The sequence below is a fragment of the Pongo pygmaeus genome, chromosome X (assembly GCF_028885625.2).
Source record: "Pongo pygmaeus isolate AG05252 chromosome X, NHGRI_mPonPyg2-v2.0_pri, whole genome shotgun sequence".
NCBI classification, from domain to species: domain Eukaryota; kingdom Metazoa; phylum Chordata; class Mammalia; order Primates; family Hominidae; genus Pongo; species Pongo pygmaeus.
In genome coordinates this window covers 160,427,949-160,449,909 of record NC_072396.2, presented here as the reverse complement: position 1 = coordinate 160,449,909, position 21,961 = coordinate 160,427,949, and the positions used below count along the sequence as shown (strand labels likewise).

The 21,961-nt window shown below is 35.5% G+C and overlaps 1 protein-coding gene across 9 annotated transcripts in view; it reads left to right on the top strand.

The window, feature by feature from the left end:
* TMLHE (trimethyllysine hydroxylase, epsilon) overlaps positions 1-21,961 on the top strand; it is a 121,020-nt gene that overhangs the window by 84,098 nt on the left and 14,961 nt on the right. For 5 of the 9 annotated variants that reach the window (XR_010125340.1, XR_010125341.1, XM_054472012.2 and 2 more), the window contains 3 exons: positions 3,280-3,559; positions 5,339-5,458; positions 9,925-10,161. Coding sequence is in view for 7 of the 9 variants with exons in the window: in XM_054472012.2 (XP_054327987.1) it covers positions 3,280-3,559; positions 5,339-5,458; positions 9,925-10,161 (637 nt within the window). In the remaining 2 variants the exon portion in view is untranslated. Of the gene's footprint in view, positions 1-3,279; positions 3,560-5,338; positions 5,459-5,737; positions 6,115-9,924; positions 10,162-21,961 lie in introns of those variants that run through there. The other 4 variants (XM_054472014.2, XM_063660013.1, XM_063660012.1 and 1 more) reach the window with 3 other exon arrangements.

Genomic DNA, 21,961 nt, shown 5'->3' with positions numbered 1-21,961 from the left:
GATGTTAAGACTGCAGTAATCAAGACAATGTGGTATTGGTGGAGGAACAGATACATAGATCAATGGAATAGAATAGAGAACCCAGAAATAGATCCACAGAAATATAGTCAACTTACCTTTGGCAAAAGTGCAAAAGTCATTCAATGGAGGAAGGATAGTCTTTTCAATAATTGGTGCCGGAGCAATTGGACATCCATGATGAAAAAATAAAAGAACCTCAACTCAAGTCTCACACCTTATATAAAAACCAACTCATAGTAGACTGTGGACTTAAATGTAAAACATAAAACTATAAAACTTCAAGAAAAGAACATATGAGAACATCTTAAGGTCCTGACTGGTGCTAGGAATGAATAACTCTTAAAACTCAGCATAAAAAACAAGCAATACAATTTAAAAATGGATAAAAGATATGCTCAGACATTTTCCTGAACAGGATATACAGATGGCGAATAAACACATGAAAAGATGTTCAACATTATTAGCTGTTACAGAAATGAAACTTAATATCACAATGAGATTGCACTATATACCTATCAGAATGACTACATTAAAAAACAGTGACTACACCAAATACTAGAGAAGATGCAGAGAAATTCTATCACTCATACATTGCTTATGGGAATGTAAAATGGTACACTCTGGAAAACAGTTTGGTAATTTCTTAAAAAAAAAAAAAAACTAAACATGCAACCCAGAAATCACACTTCTGGGCATTTATCCCAAAGAAATGAAAACTTATGTTCACATAAAACCCTGTACATTAATGTTCACATCAGCCTTATTTGTAATAGCCAAGAACTGGAAACTACCCAATGGGTGAATGGTTAAACAAACCATCCATACAATAAAATCCTACTCAGCAATTTTATTGGAACAAACTAATGATACATAACTTGGAAGAACCTCAGTTACATTATGCTGAAGTGAAAAAGCCAATCTGCATGATTTCATGTATGTAACAGTCATGAAATAACATAATTATAGAGGTAGAGAACAGATTATTGGTTGCCAGGAGTTAGGGATGCGGGGGTAGGAGGTGGCGGATGTAGCTGTAAAAGGGTAACACGAAGGAGTCATATGGTTGAGTATCTTGATTGTGGTGGTGGCTACACAAAGTTACACATGTAATTACACTGCATAGAGCTATGCACACAAATGAATATATGTTTAACTGGTTAAATCTGAATAAGCCCAATGGATTGTACCAATACCACTGTCTTGGTTTGGGTATTGTAGTGTGGTTATATAACAAGTTAACATCAAGGAAGGGGAAGAGCTCATGGGACTTTCCTACACATTTCTTTTCAACATCCTGTGAATCTATTATCTCCAAATAAAAAAGTTAAAAGAAAAAGCATTGGAGGAAAAAACATGCTTACAATGCATACATTGACTACTAATTTCTCTACGATAGAAAAAAAATGCCACAGAAAGGTTCATTTAAAAAAGGCAAAATATTAGCAAAATGTATGCCAAAGACTAAATATCCTTAATATGTAAGGTGCTTTTGCTAAATTGTAAGAAAAGTACAATTGTTCCAATAGAAAAATGTGAGAAAGGACTGAACAGACAAATCATTAAAGCAGGAGTCAGCAAACATTTTCTATAAAGAGCCAGATGGTAAATATTTTTAAACTTTGTGGGCTATATGAGTGAATGGAGCTATAGACAATATGTAACAAAATGGACAGCATGTGTTCTGAAACAGGCATTACAAAACCAAGCACCAGATTTGACTCATAAGCCACAGTTTGGTAGTCCCTGCATTAAAGAAACATAGATGTCTAACACATATAGAAAGTATTCTTATTAGCCTTATTAGTAAGCAAATAAATTAAAATTATTACAAGATAGAAGTTCCACTTTAGTTACCAAATTAGAAAAAGATATATTTTAAAAATAAGAATACTCCATTTTGATGGACACGTATGTACTGTTGGAGGGAATGAAGATAAGTAGACTTTCTAAAAAGTAATTTGATTATGTATATCAGAACTCTTAGAAGTTTATATCTTTGAAATTTCTAAATACAAAGATACAAACTTTTAAGAAATGTAATACACATTCTATTTCTAAATTATAGAAATATGGTTAAAGATGATCACTAATAAATAACAGGAAAATTTTTTAAAATAAATGTACATACCCAGAAGAACAGATGGGTTAGGTAAATCTTGGTAATGTATATTTTGTAAGCTTTAAAAATTAATTTTAATGAAGGTTAAATTTTTAAAATGATAAAATTTAATTTTAAAAATTGTTAAAATGTTAAGTGACAATGGCAGAGTCCCAAATTTTATATATATATAAATTACATAAACTATATTTATATACATAAATTACATAAAATAAGAGAATGTACAGAAAAACTGGAAGGAATGATACCAGGCTGTCAATCATAGTTTCATCTGGGTGATAGAATGATAAACATGGTGACTTTAAATTTCCTCATACTTTTTTATGCTTTCCAAATTATCCGAAGTGTGATACTTTTTTATCAATGGGAGGGAGGAAAAGAGAGAGAGAAGTAAAAAGGAGAGACAAGTTGTCAACATAGTCTTTCACTCCTTCTGCTGCTTCCTTTGCTTATCCTGAAGATTTTCTAAAGCATTTCGGGGTTGGTTTTCAACTTTTTTTGGGTGGGGTGTGCACAGCAGGTGAAGGCACTTACAAAGTAATTTTATTGTATTGTGTTGATGTCATATAATTAGACAGCAATGTCCTATATCATGTAGAAGAGGAAGGCAGCATAGAATAGTACTAAACTTGTAGCAGCAAGAAGGTAGGGTTCTAGTTCCACCTATAGTACTTAGTTGTGTGATCTTGAGTGAGTCACTGACTTTTTCTCCATCTGTAAAATAAAGATTAGCCCCTTCTAGCTCAAACATTCTGAGTTCCTATATAGATGGAAGACAGGGATGGGGGCAAGGGGAGAGAGTGCCAAGTAGGTTTGTAAAAGCCTACTTGGATTATCATTCTTTGATGACTTGATGAATTTTCCAGAAGGTCTTTTACTATGTAACTATAATTCTGTAAACTTATTTCACTGCTGGGAAGATTTATTTGTTCATTCATTTATTCATGCATACCACTCAAATCACACATATTTCTTTCTCAGAAACATTCTAGGCATTCATTTTAATTTGGTTTCATAAACAATACAGTACTGGATAACTGATTGCTAGGAAAAAGATTCTTAACTAGTTGTAACCAATTACAAATATTGACATTATTTGTAATTATTATTTTAGTGCATTTTATTTTTCCCCTTAAAAGGGCCAGATGGTCATGTGACTAAATATGATTTGAATTGGCTGGTGAAAAACAGCTATGAAGGGCAGAAACAAAAAGTCATCCAGCCTAGAATACTATGGAATGCTGAAATCTACCAGCAAGCCCAAGTTCCATCTGTAGATTGCCAGAGCTTCTTAGAAACCAACGAGGGACTGAAGAAGTTTCTGCAAAACTTTCTGCTCTATGGAATTGCATTTGTAGAAAATGTCCCTCCCACTCAAGAGCACACAGAGAAGTTGGCAGAAAGGATCAGCTTAATCAGGTAATTCGTTTCCTAAAATCCACAGTACTATAATTAATTTCCAGAGCATGAACACCAATAAATAAATGTAACAGGTATGGTCACCCGCGTTTTCAATCCAGAATATTTTGTAGCATGAATAAGGGACTCTCACTTGCAGTACTTTATTTGAGGTCTGGATTTCTAATCTCTAAATACACTTATGTGTAAAATATAATGATGACTGCAGAGTCGTTGGTAATATGTTTCTAGCCCAGTGATCCCAAGTGACAGGTATTATTGTACACTGGAAAAAAACACTGACTGTAAGGAGAACTGGATAGTAGTCTGAGTTCTACCATCAAATAGTTGTGTGACCATAGGCATGTCCATTACACACACACACACACACACACACACCCTCGACCCCCACTGTCCTCTATTTTCCCATCCGTTCAATTTGACCTTCTGTGATTCCTATGGCTTGATTCAGAGACTGATTGTTAATAACACTGCCTTAAAAGGCTATATAGCATTCAGCCAGCACATTCCCACCCATTATTTTCTTTTAATTATTATAGTAACCCTGATCAGTGTGTGTTTTGTCCCCGTTTTACTGCTGAGGCACTGACACTCAAATATACCAAGTGTCTTGCCCAGGAGTGCTCTACTAGTAAACAATAGAACTTGAATTCAAATAGCCCAGGTTTCCTAATCCTAAATACATTGTTTTTTTCATTACCATTACGCACTTCTGGGTGGTATATAGATTGATCTTCTATAGTATTTAGTGTGATGTCAACCTACTTTATTATAATTAGTACTTTCCTTTTACTTAATAAGATCCAGATATAGCTCATTTTGTAGTAGAGAGTATGCTGGGTCTTCTGCCCTGTGCTGGTAGAGCATAATTAACAGCATCTGTGAGCCATTCAGTTTGAATCACAGTTTGAGAACTTTCAAGTGAAAGAAACTGTGCTGGTAAGTGACAAATTGAGACAGCTTTAGGGATGATAGTTCAAAAGGAAGAGCATTTCCTATTTGAACTTCAAGGGTTCAGAAAATAAGATGAACTTTGAAAGCTAAAGAATTAAAGTGACCTTTAGTCAGATTTGAGCCCACCAGGAAAGTAATTACAAAATCAAAATATATGATGTATACTTCAAGGAGAGACACAACAATGTTACAGCAAGTCTCACTAAATACTTGCTAACACAAACTATCCTTTTCTCTTTTCTTTATTCGTCCATGTCCAAAAGATGAGTGAGGATCTACATTAATCACTTCTGTGTCTTATAGAGAATATGAGAACTATTCAGTCAGCCTTGCAAATTGCAAGGCTTGCAATCCAGCCTTGCAAATTGGATTATCCAAAATATTAGGAAATGACCACCATTATTGAAAAAATGGTACTAATAAAAGACAACAGCTGTAAAAATAGTAAATAAAGTTAAAAAATCACTTCTAGAAGCAGCTATATCATCTTTTTCTGTGAAAGAAAGGTGAGCATAGAAAAGAACCTTAAATTTATGAAGGCTATGAAAACTGGGCACATAATCAGAGTGGGATGATTCTCTAAGCTTTCATAATACAATATTATACTTCCACAGTTTTCTCCCCAACTTTCTAGAATGCTAATAAGTGACAGAATTGTCAAGACTAGCATGTTCAACTGTCATTTTCACCTTATGGATGAAATTCTGGAACCAAAAAAATCTATTGTTATTTGTGAATAACTAAAGAAGGTATTGGAAAGAGTTTTGAAAGACAAGAATGAACATTTCAGATAGCTAACAGGTCTTTCTTTATTTCATCTAACAGAGAAACCATTTATGGGAGGATGTGGTATTTCACTTCAGACTTCTCCAGAGGTGACACTGCGTACACCAAGCTAGCTCTGGATCGGCACACTGACACTACCTATTTTCAAGAGCCCTGTGGGTAGGTGGATTAGACTTTTACAGTGTAAGGTCTTTATATGTGATAGTCTTGAGTGGTTTCTTAATTATTTTCCATTCTGTTTGAACAAAGATCATATCTGCTGCTGCGGATTTGTATGACTTTCTTTCTCTTCCCCTAGAAACATGATCATTTTGAAATACCTTAACTCAGTTTTTAGATTCTGTATTAGGCCATTCGTGCATTGCTATAAATAAATACCTGAGACTGGGTAATTTATAAAAAAAAAAAGAGAGATTTAATTGTCTCATGGTTCTGCAGGCTGTACAGAAAGCATAACAGCATCTTCTTCTGGGGAGGCCTCAGGGAGCTTCCAGTCATGGTGGAAGGTGAGTGGGGAGCAAACAGTTCACATGGCAAAAACAGGAGCAAGAGAGAGAGAGTCAGGGAGGAGGTGCCACACACTTTTAAACAGCTAGCTCTCACAGGAACTCACTCACTATCTGAAGACAGCACCAAGCCATCAGTTATCCACCTCCATGACCTAAACACTTCCACCAGGCCCTACCTCCAGCATTGGAGATTACAATTCAACATGAGATTTTGGTGGGGATAAATATCCAAACTATATCAGACTCCTAGGAATAAAATATTTTTAAGTTCTCAAAAGAAGACATTTATGCAGCCAAAAAACACATGAAAAAATGCTCATCATCACTGGCCATCAGAGAAATGCAAATCAAAACCACAATGAGATACCATCTCACACCAGTTAGAATGGTGATCATGAAAAAGTCAGGAAACAACAGGTGCTGGAGAGGATGTGGAGAAATAGGAACACTTTTACAGTGTTGGTGGGACTGTAAACTAGTTCAACCCTTGTGGAAGTCAGTGTGGCGATTCCTCAGGGATCTAGAACTAGAAATACCATTTGACCCAGCCATCCCATTACTGGGTATATACCCAAAGGATTATAAATCATGCTGCTATAAAGACACATGCACACGTATGTTTATTGCGGTACTATTCACAATAGCAAAGACTTGGAACCAACCCAAATGTCCAAAAATGATAGACTGGATTAAGAAAATGTGGCACGTATATACCATGGAATACTATGCAGCCATAAAAAAGGATGAGTTCATGTCCTTTGTAGGGACATAGATGAAACTGGAAACCATCATTCTCAGCAAACTATCGTAAGGACAAAAAAACAAACACCGCATGTTCTCACTCATAGGTGGGAATTGAACAATGAGAACACATGGACATAGGAAGGAGAACATCACACACCGGGGACTGTTGTGGGTTGGGGGGGGGGGGGAGAGATAGCATTAGGAGATACACCTAATGCTAAATGACAAGTTAATGGTCGCAGCACACCAACATGGCACATGTATACATATGTAACAAACCTGCACATTGTGCACATGTACCCTAAAACTTAAAGTATAATAATAATAAAATAAAATAAAATAAAAAACAACAAAAAAAGAAAACTCATCTTACTATATAAATGGAGTCCTAATTTTGTTAATTATTAAAATGTAATTTTACATTTTTCAAAGTAATTATAAATTATCCCCCAAAAAAGTATTGCCTAACCATTAGTTTTGGAATTTGTACAGATTTCTTGCATTTAGTTATTAACATATTGCAAAAGGGTCGTCATGCAAACACAGCTGCTTTGAGTATGGCATTAAGAAGAATTTGAATCTGATTTACAAGAAGTTGGAGAGGAGGAATGATGGAAGAATAACTTCTTCACATGGAATAAGATGCTTTTGAGCCAAAGATATACATACTATACTCAATTTTCCTACCATTTGCTCTTCAGTAGAGGCACCTCTGTGGTTATTCCGTGTTCTTGATCTTGCTTCTGCATATAGATGGTGAGCCTGAGACACAAAGATATGAGTAAAATGAGTGCACATAGATTTCTGGAGACTATATGAGAGGATGATAATATGCAGTTGCTCATGGTTACACTGATTTCCTTTAAGGTTTGTAACTTAAGAATGTTTGATTCAGGGAAGGAAGAACAAAGCAGCTTTTAGATATCCTGATAAATGTTATCAATATATGGAGAGATCAACAACCCTGCATCCTCATTCTAGTGGATACAGAAGGAAAAAAGAGGAAATGGGATAAGAAGCAGCTGTACAGGGGTTGAGGTTCAAATACTGACTAGCTCTTCCCTTTATGACCAACACCAGAGATAAACAACTGTTTGTGGCTTTAGTTTAATTGTTTGTAATCAATGGCAAGGACCAAGTAGATTAGCAGTATGGTAATAGCACTTAAGAGTTCAGGCTATGGCATCAACCAGACCCAGATTTGCATCCCAGCCTCAACATGTATTAGATTTGTGATCTTGGACAAGTAACTTAATTTCTCTGTGCTTCAGTTTCCTCATCTGTAAAATGGGACTAGTAATATAAAACCTATCCATTAGCATTGCTAAGGAATTATATGATCATACTGCCTGACACAAAGTGTTCAATAAATATTAGCTATAATTTTCATCATTTTATTCATTTTAATCACCATCTTCATTGTTATATGCTTTACTCTCTCTAAAGCTACCTTTGCTCTGGATCTCATCCTTTCCAGCTTCCTTGGGGATTTCTCTCTCCTCTGTCTTCAGCCTTTCCATACCTATTGACTCCTTCTTATCAGCCTCCCATATCTTAATTCTCTATTTTTGTACTTCCTTGGACTCTATCTCCGTTTAGCTACAGCCATGTTTTTTTCTTCCACTTCATGGCTAAGATTATTAAAAGAATAATAGCTACATTCAATATATTTTCATTCTCACTTCCCATTTACTCATCAAACCCATAGGCATCTAGTTTTCCCAACCCACCCCTCACCGCAATTAAAGTTACTCTCTCTAACGTCACCAGCAACTAATTGTCATATCCAGTGTGTACTGTCATCTTACTTGATCCCTGAGACATACCATTAACCACTACTAAATTTCTTAAATATTCCTTCTTTCCTAGTTTTCTTCCTATATATCTGACCATTTTTCCTCAGCCTCCTTTGCTGGCTTCTTTTGTCTATTTCCTAAATATTATTGTTCCTCAAGGTTTTTTCCTTATCCCTCTTTTCTTACTTGAAATGATTTCTCCAAATGACCTCTTCCATGCTCTTGGCTTTAGCTATCACTTGTAACAAAATCCACCTCTCTTCCTTAAACATCTTTAACTGGTAACTAAATAACCCTGACCTAGAAGTTTCACAGAAATTTCAATATGGCCAGGCTTACCTTTCTCTTTTAAATTGTATTTATATTATACTAGATTGTCCTTGATTTTACTCCATCTTTTTATTTCTTATTTTAATTTGCTTTTTACTTTTTCTTAGTTTTGCGTATTTGATTAAATTACTATTAATTTTATTTTCCCTCATAAATTTGAAAATTCTACCTTAGTTTTCCAGTCAATTAATAGTCACCTTACCTTTCCCTGTTAACATATTCAGACATATATGATTAGCTGTTCTAACATGCCTCTAAACTGAACTCCTTCCTCAACCTCTCATACTTCCTCATTATCATTCAATAGCATATCTGTCTGTAATCTCGGTCTTAGTAAACAGCATTATTTTTCAGGTGCCCAAGTGAGAAACCTGTAGTTATTCTAGATTCTTGCCTGTCCTTCAGTTATCAAATTCTGCTACTTCTACCTTGGTATCTCTCAGGTGTGTCTTCTTCTCTATAATGCCCCTTTCTGAGTTCAAGCTCTCAATATTTTTCTTTACTATTTCAGTTATTCAAGTTGGTTTCCAAGTTTTTTGTCACGTTGCTTCTCACCAGTCCCTGTTCCACACTATCAACATAAGGGACTCTTTAAAATATTGATATGGCCGTAGAGTTTCACAGTTTAAAATCATTTTGTGGTTCTCTGTGCTATGCCAATAGGAACTTCTTACTCCTTGTTGTTTTACATTGGTATCTTTGGTCATGCTTTCTCTCCGCCTAGAATGCCTTCTCCTCATCTCAATCTCCTTCTACTCCAATTCTTGCTCATTCTTTAAGATTAGTCAAAACAATTTTCATTGATCTCCAAAACATTTCTTTATACAACACCCCACTAGAACGATCATTCCTTTGTTTATGACCCCACTATATCTTGTATGCAACTTTATTATAGTACCTATCATATTTTATTTGGTATTTATTTGCTTTAGCTCTTCTTACTAGACTATGAGCTTCTTGAAAATATAGGTTATATATTATTCATGCCTGTATTCCCAGGGCCCAGCACATATAAGCTTCAATATATGTTAGATATGTTTAGAAGAAACCTCTAGTGGCATTAATATTTCAAAACACAAAAAAGTACAACTGCCTATGAGGGAAAAACAATTAGGAAATGAGACTTCCAATTAGGAAATGAAAAGAAAATGACAAGTAGGTTCAGTAATCATTTTATATGTAATTTCTAGAATTTTGATATGTTCTCTCTTCCACTGAACAGAAGAATTTTCTTTTCTCTCTTTAGCATTCAAGTGTTTCATTGTCTTAAACATGAAGGAACTGGTGGCAGGACACTGCTAGTAGATGGATTCTATGCAGCAGAACAGGTACTTCAAAAGGCACCTGAGGAATTTGAACTCCTCAGTAAAGTGCCATTGAAGCATGAATATATTGAAGATGTTGGAGAATGTCACAACCACATGATTGGGGTTGGGCCAGTTTTAAATATCTACCCATGGAATAAAGAGCTGTATTTGATCAGGTGAGTATCAAAGAACTATCCCCAATTGTAATATATTTGCCAAAGATTAGCCTTCTAATGTAACAAAAATCCCTAAGATTCTTGTATCTGCTACATTTTAATCTTGCTATTCCATAGCTTTTTATTATCAAACAGTTTGTATTCTTCTTATAATTCCCATGAAATAATAAATAGCCACCAACCAAAGAATACTAGGTTTATTTTGAGGGTGGGGTCAAATATTAGAGGTAGTATTTTTTAAACGAAAACATTATTAAATAAAAAAGTTATTAAATTATCCTCAGTGACCAAACAGCTAGGTTACCCAACAACATTTATGTATCCAGCCCAGATTTATGCAAAGCTCTTGACCAGTGTATTCAATTGACTACTGATATCACAACTTAGATATTTTGTAGAATATAAAACATATCATATTCAAACGTGAACTCATCACTTCCACTCATTTTAAACCTACTTCTCCACTTGTTTTCCCATTTTCATTGAATGGTACCACCATCCACTAAGTTTCCCAAGCCATAAACCAAACATCATATTTAATTTTTCCCTCTCCCTTATATTACACAACCAGTCTTAGCAACTCAATCTCCTATATTTTTCTCAAACTGTCCCCTGCTTTCTATCTACAATGCCTCTTCTTGCAGTGAGAACACTCTTCTTTCCCATGGCTAAAGTTGTAACTGATGTCCTTGCTTCCACTGTGAGCCCTCTTCCATTAATTTTTCATGCTGTAGCTAGAACATTCTTTCTGAAATACAAGTCTTATCTTTTGCTCCCATGTTAAGATCCTTCTAAACCTCCCCAGTGTCTTTCAGAGAAAGACTAGAGTCTTTCCTTATGGCTTTTAAGGTTCTGTATGATCTGATCCCTTCTTACTCTTCTAGCATGTAATTCATGTTTTCCATACACATTCTTCCCTAGCTATACCAAACTGCTTTGGGTTTCTGGAGACAATTATTTTGCATCTTGCAGCCAAGCTTTTTACTATGCATTTTTGCAGATGGATTACCCCTCCTGCTTCTGCTTATTCCAAGCAAACTGTTACTGTGCACTAATTCAGTTTACTCAGCAAATATTTCATGAGCATCTACCAAGAGTCATGCTCTGTTCTTGACACTGCAGATGAAACTGTAAGCACAATAGACAAAAATTCCTGGCCATCTTGGAATTCTCATTATAGTGACAAGAGAGAGTAATTAAAAATAAATAAGCAAATATATAATATATCAAATTGTGAGAAGTACTAGGGAAAAACAAAAAAGCAGGGAAGGAGATATGGGGTGAAGAGGCAGGGTGAAGATAGCTGCAAAATTAACATACTACAAAGAGTATAGGCTTTGTAATCAGAAGGAGTTCATTGTGAAATCCTGACTGCCATTTATTGATTTTTGGCCTTGGACAAGTTACTTAACCTGCTAGTCATGAGTTTCTAGTTACAATAATAGTACCTTCTGTGCCCACTTGTTGTGAAGTTAAAAATAAATTGTTATCCTTACCTTTACCCCTGGCTTGTAGTAGGAACTGTGTAAATATTAATTTACTTCCTTGGATAAGTTCCTCTGGGAAACTCTCCCTCTGTTATCTCTCATATATCTAAGTGCCTAAAACAATGAATAGTAACTAATATTTTCCCAACATTTTATTAGGAACATTTCTAAACATATAGAAAAGTTGAAAACATTTAACACAGACAAGCCATAGACTTATATCTAGATTCTACCATTAAGATATTTCTATACTTGCTTTATCACCTATCTTCCCATCTATCCATTCATCAGTTAATCTTATTTTCAGTGAATTTTAGAGTATACTACATTGCAGATATCAGTACATATCTCCCTAAAATACTTCAACATTTGTATCATTAAGTAGAGTTAAATATTTGCTTACAGCTTTTTTAAAGTTACAATGTATATGCAATGATGTTTAAAATATTAAATATATACTCACACTGAGTTTTAACAAATGCATATACCTATTTAACCCAAACCCTTATCAAGATATAAAATATTACCATCACTACAGGAAGTACTCTCATACTCCTGCACATACATCTCAGAGGAACCCATAGTTTGATTTTCTTTTACCACTATACATTAGATCTTTGCCTGTTCTGTTTATCTCTTCTTTTATGAATAGACATCTGGACTCTTTCCAGTTTCAGGTTATTATGAATAAAGTTGCTGTGAACATTCATGTAAAAGTATTTTTTTTAATATGTTTTCATTTTCATTTCACTAAGGTACATACCTAGGGTGGAACTGCTGGGTCATAGAGAAGGTGAATGCTTAGTTTCATAAACAACTGCAACAAGTTTTACCAAATTACTTGTACCATTTTACACTGTCATCAACAATGTATGAATTGTAGCTGCTCCAAGGACATGCCACACACTTTTAAACAACCAACTCTTGCATGAATTCAGAGGGAGAACTCACTCATTACTATGAGAGTGGTACCAAGCCACCCATGAAGGACCTGCCCCCATGATGAAAACACCTCCCACCAGGCCCTACCAAAACTAGTTTGCTCTTTGCTTTGTTTGCTTATAATAGTCATTCCAGTGGCTGTGAAGCGGTATCTTACGGTGATTTTTTTCAATTTTAAAAATGGATTTAGAGGGTACAAGTGCAGATTTCTTACATGCATATATCGCATCGTGGTGGAGCCTGGGCTCTTAGTGCATCCATCACCTGAATAGTGAACATTGTACCCAAGAGGTAATTTTTCAACCCTTGTCAACTTCCCACCCTTTTGTAGTCTCCAATATCTATTATTCTACTGTATATGTCCATGTGTACCCATTGTTAAGCTCTCACTTACAAGTGAGAATATGTGATATTTGACTTTCTGTTTCTGAATTATTTTACCTAAGATAACGTACTCCAGTTCCACTCATGTTACTGCAAAACACACGACTTCGTTATTTCTTATGGCTGCGTAGTATTCCATGTATATGTAAAATGCAGATGGGTAGATACCCAGTAGTGAGATTGCTGGATCAAATGGTAGTTCTATTTTTAGTTCTTTGAGAAATCTCCATACTGTTTTCCATAAATGTGATAATTTACATTCCCACTAACAGTGCATAAGCATTACTTTTTTCTCCACATCCTCACCAACATCTGTTGTTTTTTGATTTTTAAATAATAGCTATTCTGACTGGTGTAAGATAGCATTGTGTGGTTTTAATTTGCATTTCTCTGATAATTAGTGATATTGAGCATCTTTCATATGTTTGTTGGCCACTTGTATGTCTTTCAAAAAACACCCATTCATGCCCTTTGCCTGCTTTTTAATGGCGTTACTTGTTTGTTTGTTTGTTTTTTCTTGTTGAGTTGTTGGAGTTTCTTGTAGATTCTGGATATTAGCCTTTGTTGGATACATAATTTGCAAATATTTTTTCTCATTAGGTAGGTTTACTCTGTTGATTGTTTCTTTTGCTGTGTGGAAGGTTTTTAGCTTAACTGAGTCCCGTCTGTTTATTTTTGTTTGTGTTGCATTTGCTTTTGAGGACCTGGTCAAAAATTCTTTCCCTAAGCCAGGCCAGTGTCCGGAAGAATTTTTCCTACATTTTCTTACAGGATTTTTACAGTTTAATGTCTAAAATATAAATCTTTAATCCATCTTGAGTTAATTCATGTATCTGGTGAGAGACAGGGGTCCAGTTTCATTCTTCTGCATATGGCTAGCCAGTTTTCCTAGCACCATATATTGAAGAGGGTGTTCTTTCCCTATTGTTTAATTTTGTCAATATTGCAGAAGATCAGTTGTTAATAGGTACTTTATTTCTGGGTTCACTATTCTGTTCTGTTGGTCTATATGTCTATTTTTATACCAATATCATGATGTTTTGGTTACTATAGCCTTGTAGTATAATTCAAAGTCAGAATGTAATACTTCAAGCTTTGTTCTTTTTGCTTAGGATTGGTTTGGCTATTCAGACTCTTCTTTTGGTTTCATATGAATTTTAAGTTTTTTTTAAATTATGTTAAAAATTGTGTTGGTAATTTGATAGAGACTGCATTGAATCTGTAAATTGCTTTGAGCAGTGTGGTCATTTTAATAATATTGATTCTTTTGATCCATGAGCATGGGATGTGTTTTCATTTATTTGTGTCATACACAATTTTTTCATCAGTGTTTTGTAGTTCCTCTTGTAGAGATCTTTCACCTCCTTGATTAAATGTATTCCTAGGTGTTTTATTTTTTGTGGCTATTGTAAATGGGTTCTTCATTTGGTTCTTAGCTTGAATGATATTGGTGTAGAGAAATGCTACTGTGTTTTGTACATTGATTTTGTATCCTGAAACTTTACTGAAGTTCTTTATCAAGTCTAGGAGTCTTCTGAAAGAGTCTTTTGGAGTTTTATTGTACATTATTTGGGGTTTTCAACATAATGGGGTATTTTTTCCTCCTTTATAATATGTATGCCTTTCATTTCTCTCTCTCTCTCTCTCTCTCTCTCTCTCCCCCCTCTCTCTGTGTGTGTGCGTGTGCACGTGCGTGTGTGCGTGTGCGTGTGTGTGTGTGCATGTGTTATTGCACTAGCTGGGACTTCCAGGACTAACAGTGAATAGTAGTGGTGAGAAAGGACATCCTTGACTTATTTCTGATTTTAGGGGAAAATTACTCAGTGGTTCACTGTAGGTTTTCCACGGATAGCCTTTATTAGAATAAGGAAATTTCCTTCTATTCCTAACTTGTTGGGAATTTTATCATTAATTAATATTGAATTTTGTTGAATGCCTTTTCTGCATTTATTTATATGATCATTTGATGTTGCTTATTTAGTATGACAATATGATAAAATACATTGATTGATTTTTGAATGTTGACCCAACTTTGAATACCTGGGATAAACTCCACTTGATCTTGATGCATTATCTTTTTTATACATTGCTAGAGTTGATTGGCTAATATCTTCGTAAGAATATTTGTACCTATGTTTATGTGAGATATTGCTATTTTGTTTTTTCCTTGTAATATCTTTGTCTGAGTTTGGTATTAGGATGATGCTATCCTCATAATATGAGTGGGGTCATTTTCTCTCCTTAATTTTCTGACAGAGACTGTAAAATTTGTATTACATCTTACTTAAATGTTTCATAGAATTCATGAGCGAAATTGTCTGGCCTGGAGTTCTCTTTCTTGAAAAGTTTGAAATTACAGATTCAGTTTCTTTAATAGATGTCAGGCTATTCAGATTATCTACTTTTCTTTGAATTAGTTTGTTTTTTTTTTACCATGTGGGTTTAAGAAATTGGTTCATATAAGTTATCAAATATATAGGCATAGATTGATTGTAGTATTCCCCCTCTTATTCTTTTAGTGAGAACATTCAAAATCATCTCTTCCAGCTATTTTGAACTATACAACATATTATTGTTGACTATTGTCACCCTATTGTGCAATAGAACACCAGAACTTAATCCTCCTATCTAACCATAACTGTAACTTTGTACCCAGTGACCAACCTCTTCTCATCTCCTTCCCTCCTCGCCTCCCCTGCCTCTGGTAACCACTGTTCTACTCTCTACCTCTATAACATCAACTTTTAAATTTATATTTATTTTTATTTTTTATTTTTGTGGTTACATAGTAGGTGTGTATATATTTATGGGTTAGATGAGATGTTCTAATATAGGTATGCAGTACGTAATCACATCAGGGTAAAAATGGAGTATCCATCTCCTCAAGCATTTATCTTTGTATTACAAACAACCAAATTACACTCTTTTGGTTATTTTTTTTTATTTTATTATTATTATACTTTAAGTTTTAGGGTATATGTGCACAACGTGCAGGTTTGTTACATATGTATACATGTGCCATGTTGGTGTGCTGCACGCATTAACTCGTCATTTAGCATTAGCTATATCTCCTAATGCTATCCCTCCCCCCTCCCCCCACCCCACAACAGTCCCCGGTGTGTGATGTTCCCCTTCCTGCGTCCATGTGTCCTCATTGTTCAATTCCCACCTATGAGTGAGAACATGCGGTGTTTGGTTTTTTGTCCTTGCGATAGTTTGCTGAGAATGATGGTTTCCAGTTTCATCCATGTCCCTACAAAGGACAGGAACTCATCTTTTTTTATGGCTGCATAGTATTCCATGGTGTATATGTGCCACATTTTCTGAATCCAGTCTATCGTTGTTGGACATCTGGGTTGGTTCCAAGTCTTTGCTATTGTGAATAGGGCCTCTATAAACCTATGTGTGCATGTGTCTTTATAGCAGCATGATTTATAATCCTTTGGGTATATACCCAGTAATGGGATGGCAGGGTCAAATGGTATTTCTAGTTCTAGATCCCTGAGGAATCGCCACACTGACTTCCACAAGGGTTGAACTAGTTTACAGTCCCACCAACAGTGTAAAAGTGTTCCTATTTCTCCACATCCTCTCCAGCACCTGTTGTTTCCTGACTTTTTAATGATCGCCATTCTAACTGGTGTGAGATGATATCTCATTGTGGTTTTGATTTGCATTTCTCTGGCCAGTGATGGTGAGCATTTTTTCATGTGTTTTTTGGCTGCATAAATGTCTTCTTTTGAGAAGTGTCTGTTCATGTCCTTCGCCCACTTTTTGATGGGGTTGTTTGTTTTTTTCTTGTAAATTTGTTTGAGTTCATTGTAGATTCTGTATATTAGCCCTTTGTCAGATGAGTAGGTTGCGAAAATTTTCTCCCATTCTGTAGGTTGCCTGTTCACTCTGATGGTAGTTTCTTTTGCTGTGCAGAAGCTCTTGAGTTTAATTAGATCCCATTTGTCAATTTTGGCTTTTGTTGCCATTGCTTTTGGTGTTTTAGACATGAAGTCCTTGCCCATGCCTATGTCCTGAATGGTAATGCCTAGGTTTTCTTCTAGGGTTTTTATGGTTTTAGGTCTAACGTTTAAGTCTTTAATCCATCTTGAATTAATTTTTGTATAAGGTGTAAGGAAGGGATCCAGTTTCAGCTTTCTACATATGGCTAGCCAGTTTTCCCAGCACCATTTATTAAATAGGGAATCCTTTCCCCATTGCTTCTTTTTCTCAGGTTTGTCAAAGATCAGATAGTTGTAGATATGCAGCGTTATTTCTGAGGGCTCTGTTCTGTTCCATTGATCTATATTTCTGTTTTGGTACAAGTACCATGCTGTTTTGGTTACTGTAGACTTGCAGTATAGTTTGAAGTCAGGTAGCGTGATGCCTCCAGCTTTGTTCTTTTGGCTTAGGATTGACTTGGCGATGCGGGCTCTTTTTTGGTTCCATGTGAACTTTAAAGTAGTTTTTTCCAATTCTGTGAAGAAAGTCATTGGTAGCTTGATGGGGATGGCATTGAATCTATAAATTACCTTGGGCAGTATGGCCATTTTCATGATATTGATTCTTCCTACCCATGAGCATGGAATGTTCTTCCATTTGTTTGTATCCTCGTTTATTTCATTGAGCAGTGGTTTGTAGTTCTCCTTGAAGAGGTCCTTCGCATCCCTTGTAAGTTGGATTCCTAGGTATTTTATTCTCTTTGAAGCAATTGTGAATGGGAGTTCACTCATGATTTGGCTCTTTTGGTTATTTTAAAAGTACGATTAAATTATTTTTTACTATAGTCTCCCTGTTCTGCTAGCAAATACTAGGCCTTATTCATTCTTTCTAACTATTTTTCGTACCCATTAACCTTCCCCACTTCCTCCTCACCCTCCCACTAACCTTCCCAGCCTCCCTTCTACTCTCTATCTTCATTTCAATTATTCAATTTTTAGCTCACACAAATAAGTGAGAACATGCAAAGTTTGTCTTTCTGTGCCTGGCTTATTTCACCTAATGTAATGTCCTACAGGCTTATCCATGTTGTCACACATGACAGGATCTCATTATTGTTTATGGCTGAATAGTACTCCTTTGTGAATATGCACCACATTTTCTTTATCCATTCATCTGTTGATGGACACTTAGGTTGATTCCATATCTTGGCTATTGTGAATAGTGCTGCAATAAACATGGGTTTGTTAGTCAAGGTTCTCCAGAGAGACACAACCAATAGGATATATGAGAGAAGATTTATGAGGTGTGGTTGGTTCAGATGATTATAGAGATGGAGAAGTCCCACAATAGGCCATCTGCAAGCTGGAGAACTGAAGAAGCTGGTAGCATGATTCACTCCAAGTCTGGAAGCCTCAGAACTAGGGAAGCTGAGAGTACAGACCCCAGTCTGAGGCCAAAGGCCTAAGAGCCCACAGGAGGCTGTGGATGCAAGTCCCAGAGTCCAAAAGTGGAAGAAACTGGAGTCTGATGTCCAAGGACAGGAGGAGGAAAGGCATCTAGCTCCAGAAGGGAGATAGAATGAGCAGAGAGAGAGAATTCCTCCTCTTCTGTCTATTTGTCCCAACCAGGCTCCCAGCTAATAGGACAGTGCACGCCCACATTGCAAGTGGATCTTACCTGTTGCAGTCCACTGTCTCACACACCAAGCTCCCCTGGAAACACCCTCACAGACACATCCAGGGAACAATGTTTCAACAGCCATCTTGGCATCCCTCAATCCAGTCAAGCTGACCCGTAAATTGAACCATCACAATGAGAGTGCAGGTATCTCTCCAACATACTGATTTCATTTCCTTTTAATATATCCAGTAGTGAGTTCTTTGGATCATATGCTAGTTCTATTTTTAATTTTTTGAGGAACCTCAGTACTGTTGTCCATATTGCCTGTACTAGTTTACATTCCCATCAACAATGTTTAGGATTTCCCCTTTCTACACATCTTCACTGGCATTTGTTGTTTCTTTAACATAAAGAGTGTAAAATCACTTTATTAGAAAGTTTGACTAATCAGTCACAAATGAACAGCATTTTTGAGCACTAAACAGAGGATTAAAATAATTTCCAAACACTAGAGAAAATTATTGAAAATTCTAATATTTTAGGCTTAAAGTATCATTACCCTCATGAAGGCAAAAATCCTATAGATGATATTTTCTAATATATATATATATTCTAAGTACTATGAAATTATAATAGAAATCATCAATTAATGTGTAACAAATAAGTAATATCTAACCACGGGCAAATTTCTTTTAAGATCACTTTATTATATTTTATGTTATTAAATTAAATTTTAATTTTTTAAATTATTATGGGTAAATAATAGTTGTATATATTTATGGAGTGCATGTGATGTTTTGATACAGGCATACAATATGTAATGATCAAATCAGGATAATTGAGGTATCTATCATTTCAAGCCTTTATTATTTCTTTGTGTTAGGAACACTCCAGTTCTACTCTCTTAGTTATTTTTAAATATACAATAAGTTATTGTTAACTATAGTTGCCCTATTGTGCTGCCAAATACTAGATCTTATTCATTCTCTCTGTGTTTGTACATACTAACCATCCTTACTTTCAGCCTATTTTTTTGTCTTTTTAATGATAGCCATTGTAACTGGGGTGAGGTGATATTGTGGTTTTGATTTGCATTTCCCTAATGATTAGTGATGTGGAGCATTTAAAAATATATCCATTTGCCATTTGTCTGCCTTCTTTGGAGAAATGTCTATTCAGAACTTTTGTCCATTTTTAAGGGAATATGTCTTTTTTGGTTATTGAGTTTGAGTTCCTTATATACTCCGGGTATTAATCTCTTGTAGATGCACAGTTTGCAAACATTTTCTCACATTCTGTGAGTTATCTCTTCACTCCGTCGATTGATTATTTCTTAGAAATTTTCAAGTTACATTACATTGTTATTAACTACAGTCACCATGTGGAAAAATAGATCACTTGAACTTATTCCTCTGATCTAAAATTATGTATCCTTTGAGCAACATATCCCCAACCACCCAACCACTACTCCACAACCCACCAGCCTCTAGTACCCACCATTCTGCTCTCTATTTCTATGATGTCAACTTTTTTTAATATTACACATATGAGTGAGATCATGCAGTATTGATATTTCTGTGCCTGGCTTATTTTCACTTAATGTTTTCCAGGTTCATCCATGTTGTCACAAATGACAGGACTTTCTTCTTTTTCAAGGATGAATAGTATTCCACTTTTTATACATACCACATTTTCTCTATATACACTCCCATGTATTCTGCCTAGATTGATTTTATATCTTGGCTATTGTGAATATTTCTGCAAAGAACATGGAGGATATCTCTCGGACATACTGATTTCATTTCCTTTGGGTATATACCCAGTGGTGAGATTGCTGGATGATGTAGTAGTTCTACTTTTAGCTTTTCTTAGAAACCTCCATATTGTTTTCCATAATGGCTGTACTAATTCACATTCCCACCAACAGTGTGCAAGGGTTCACTTATCTCCACATCCTCATCAACATTGTTATCTTTTGTCTTTTTAATAACAGCCATCCTAAGGAGTATGAGATGATATCCTGTGGTGGTTTTAATTTGAATTTATCTGATTATTAGTGATGTTGAGCACTTTTTCATATACCTCTTGGCCATTTGTATGTCTTCTTTTGAGAAATGTCTATCCAGATCCTTTGCCCATTTTTAAATCAGGTTATTTGTTTTCTTACTATTGAGTTGTTTGAGTTCCTCAAATATTTTAGATATTAACCCCTTATCAGATGTATAGTTTGCAAATACTTTCTCCCATTCTACAGGTTGTCTCTTCATTCTTTTGTTTCCTTTGCTGTGCAGAAGCTTTTCAGTTTGATGTAATTTCATTTACCTAGTTTTTCTTCTGTTGCTTATACTTTTGGATCATATCCAAAAAGTAATTGTATAGACCAATATCATAGAGTTATACCATATGTTTTCGTCTAGTAGATTTATGGTGTCAGGTCTTACATGTAAGTGTTTAATCCATTTTTAGTTGATTTTTGTATATGTTGTAAGAAAAGGGTCTAATTTCATTCTTCTGCATGTGGACATCCAGTTTTCCCAGCACCGTTTATTGAATGTATAAGAGTTCTTTTCTCTCCACATACTTGCCAACATCTGTTATTTTTGGTCTTTGTAATAACAGCCATTCTACAATGGCCATATTCCCACACTGTGGGTTGTTTCTTCACTCTGTTGATGGTTTCCCTTGCCTCACAGAAATTCTTTAGTTTAATCCAGTCTCGTTTGTCTGTTTCTGGGTTTTGTTTCCTGTGCTTTTGGGGAATAAAATCTTTTCCCAGAGCAATAAAATCTTTTCCCAGAGCATTATCCTGGAGAGTCATCCCGAGGTTTTCTTCTAGCATTTTTATAATTTCTATAGCTCCTCCAAGGTCACACACCTGAACTGAGATTGTAATGGTGATCTATCTGAAAGCCTATTTATCTACCTGTCTGAAAGCCCATCAGCTTTCACTTACACCACAATACACAAATCCATCAAATGCATCGTCCGCTCAATTATGGAGCTCTCTTGGGAAATACTTGTCTGTCAACTAAGAAGAAGGATAACTTTGTTAAATCTTCCTAGCTTTTCTTGTCAGATAAATGCCTGCTTTATTTGCTTTCCCCTACTCCCAGGTCCCAGGTCTCTCTTGCTTCATATCAAAGCAGGAAAAAAAGGAAAAACTGCACAATAATACGATGGCATCACTTTGTGCCAAAGTCCAGAAATAGTCTTTTTCTAATCCAAAGTATTGCGCAACCATTTTGCTTATGTGTAATAGACTTTTCCTGCTACTTTCTCTGTTGGCTTTAGAAAACACCACCATCTAATATAAACAGTGAATACCAAATTCCATATAAGCTTGGACAAATCACAAGGTCTTATCATTATTTTTCCTTATCTATAAAGTAAGATAATAACAGCTGTACTACTTACCTCACGTGGTTATCATACAG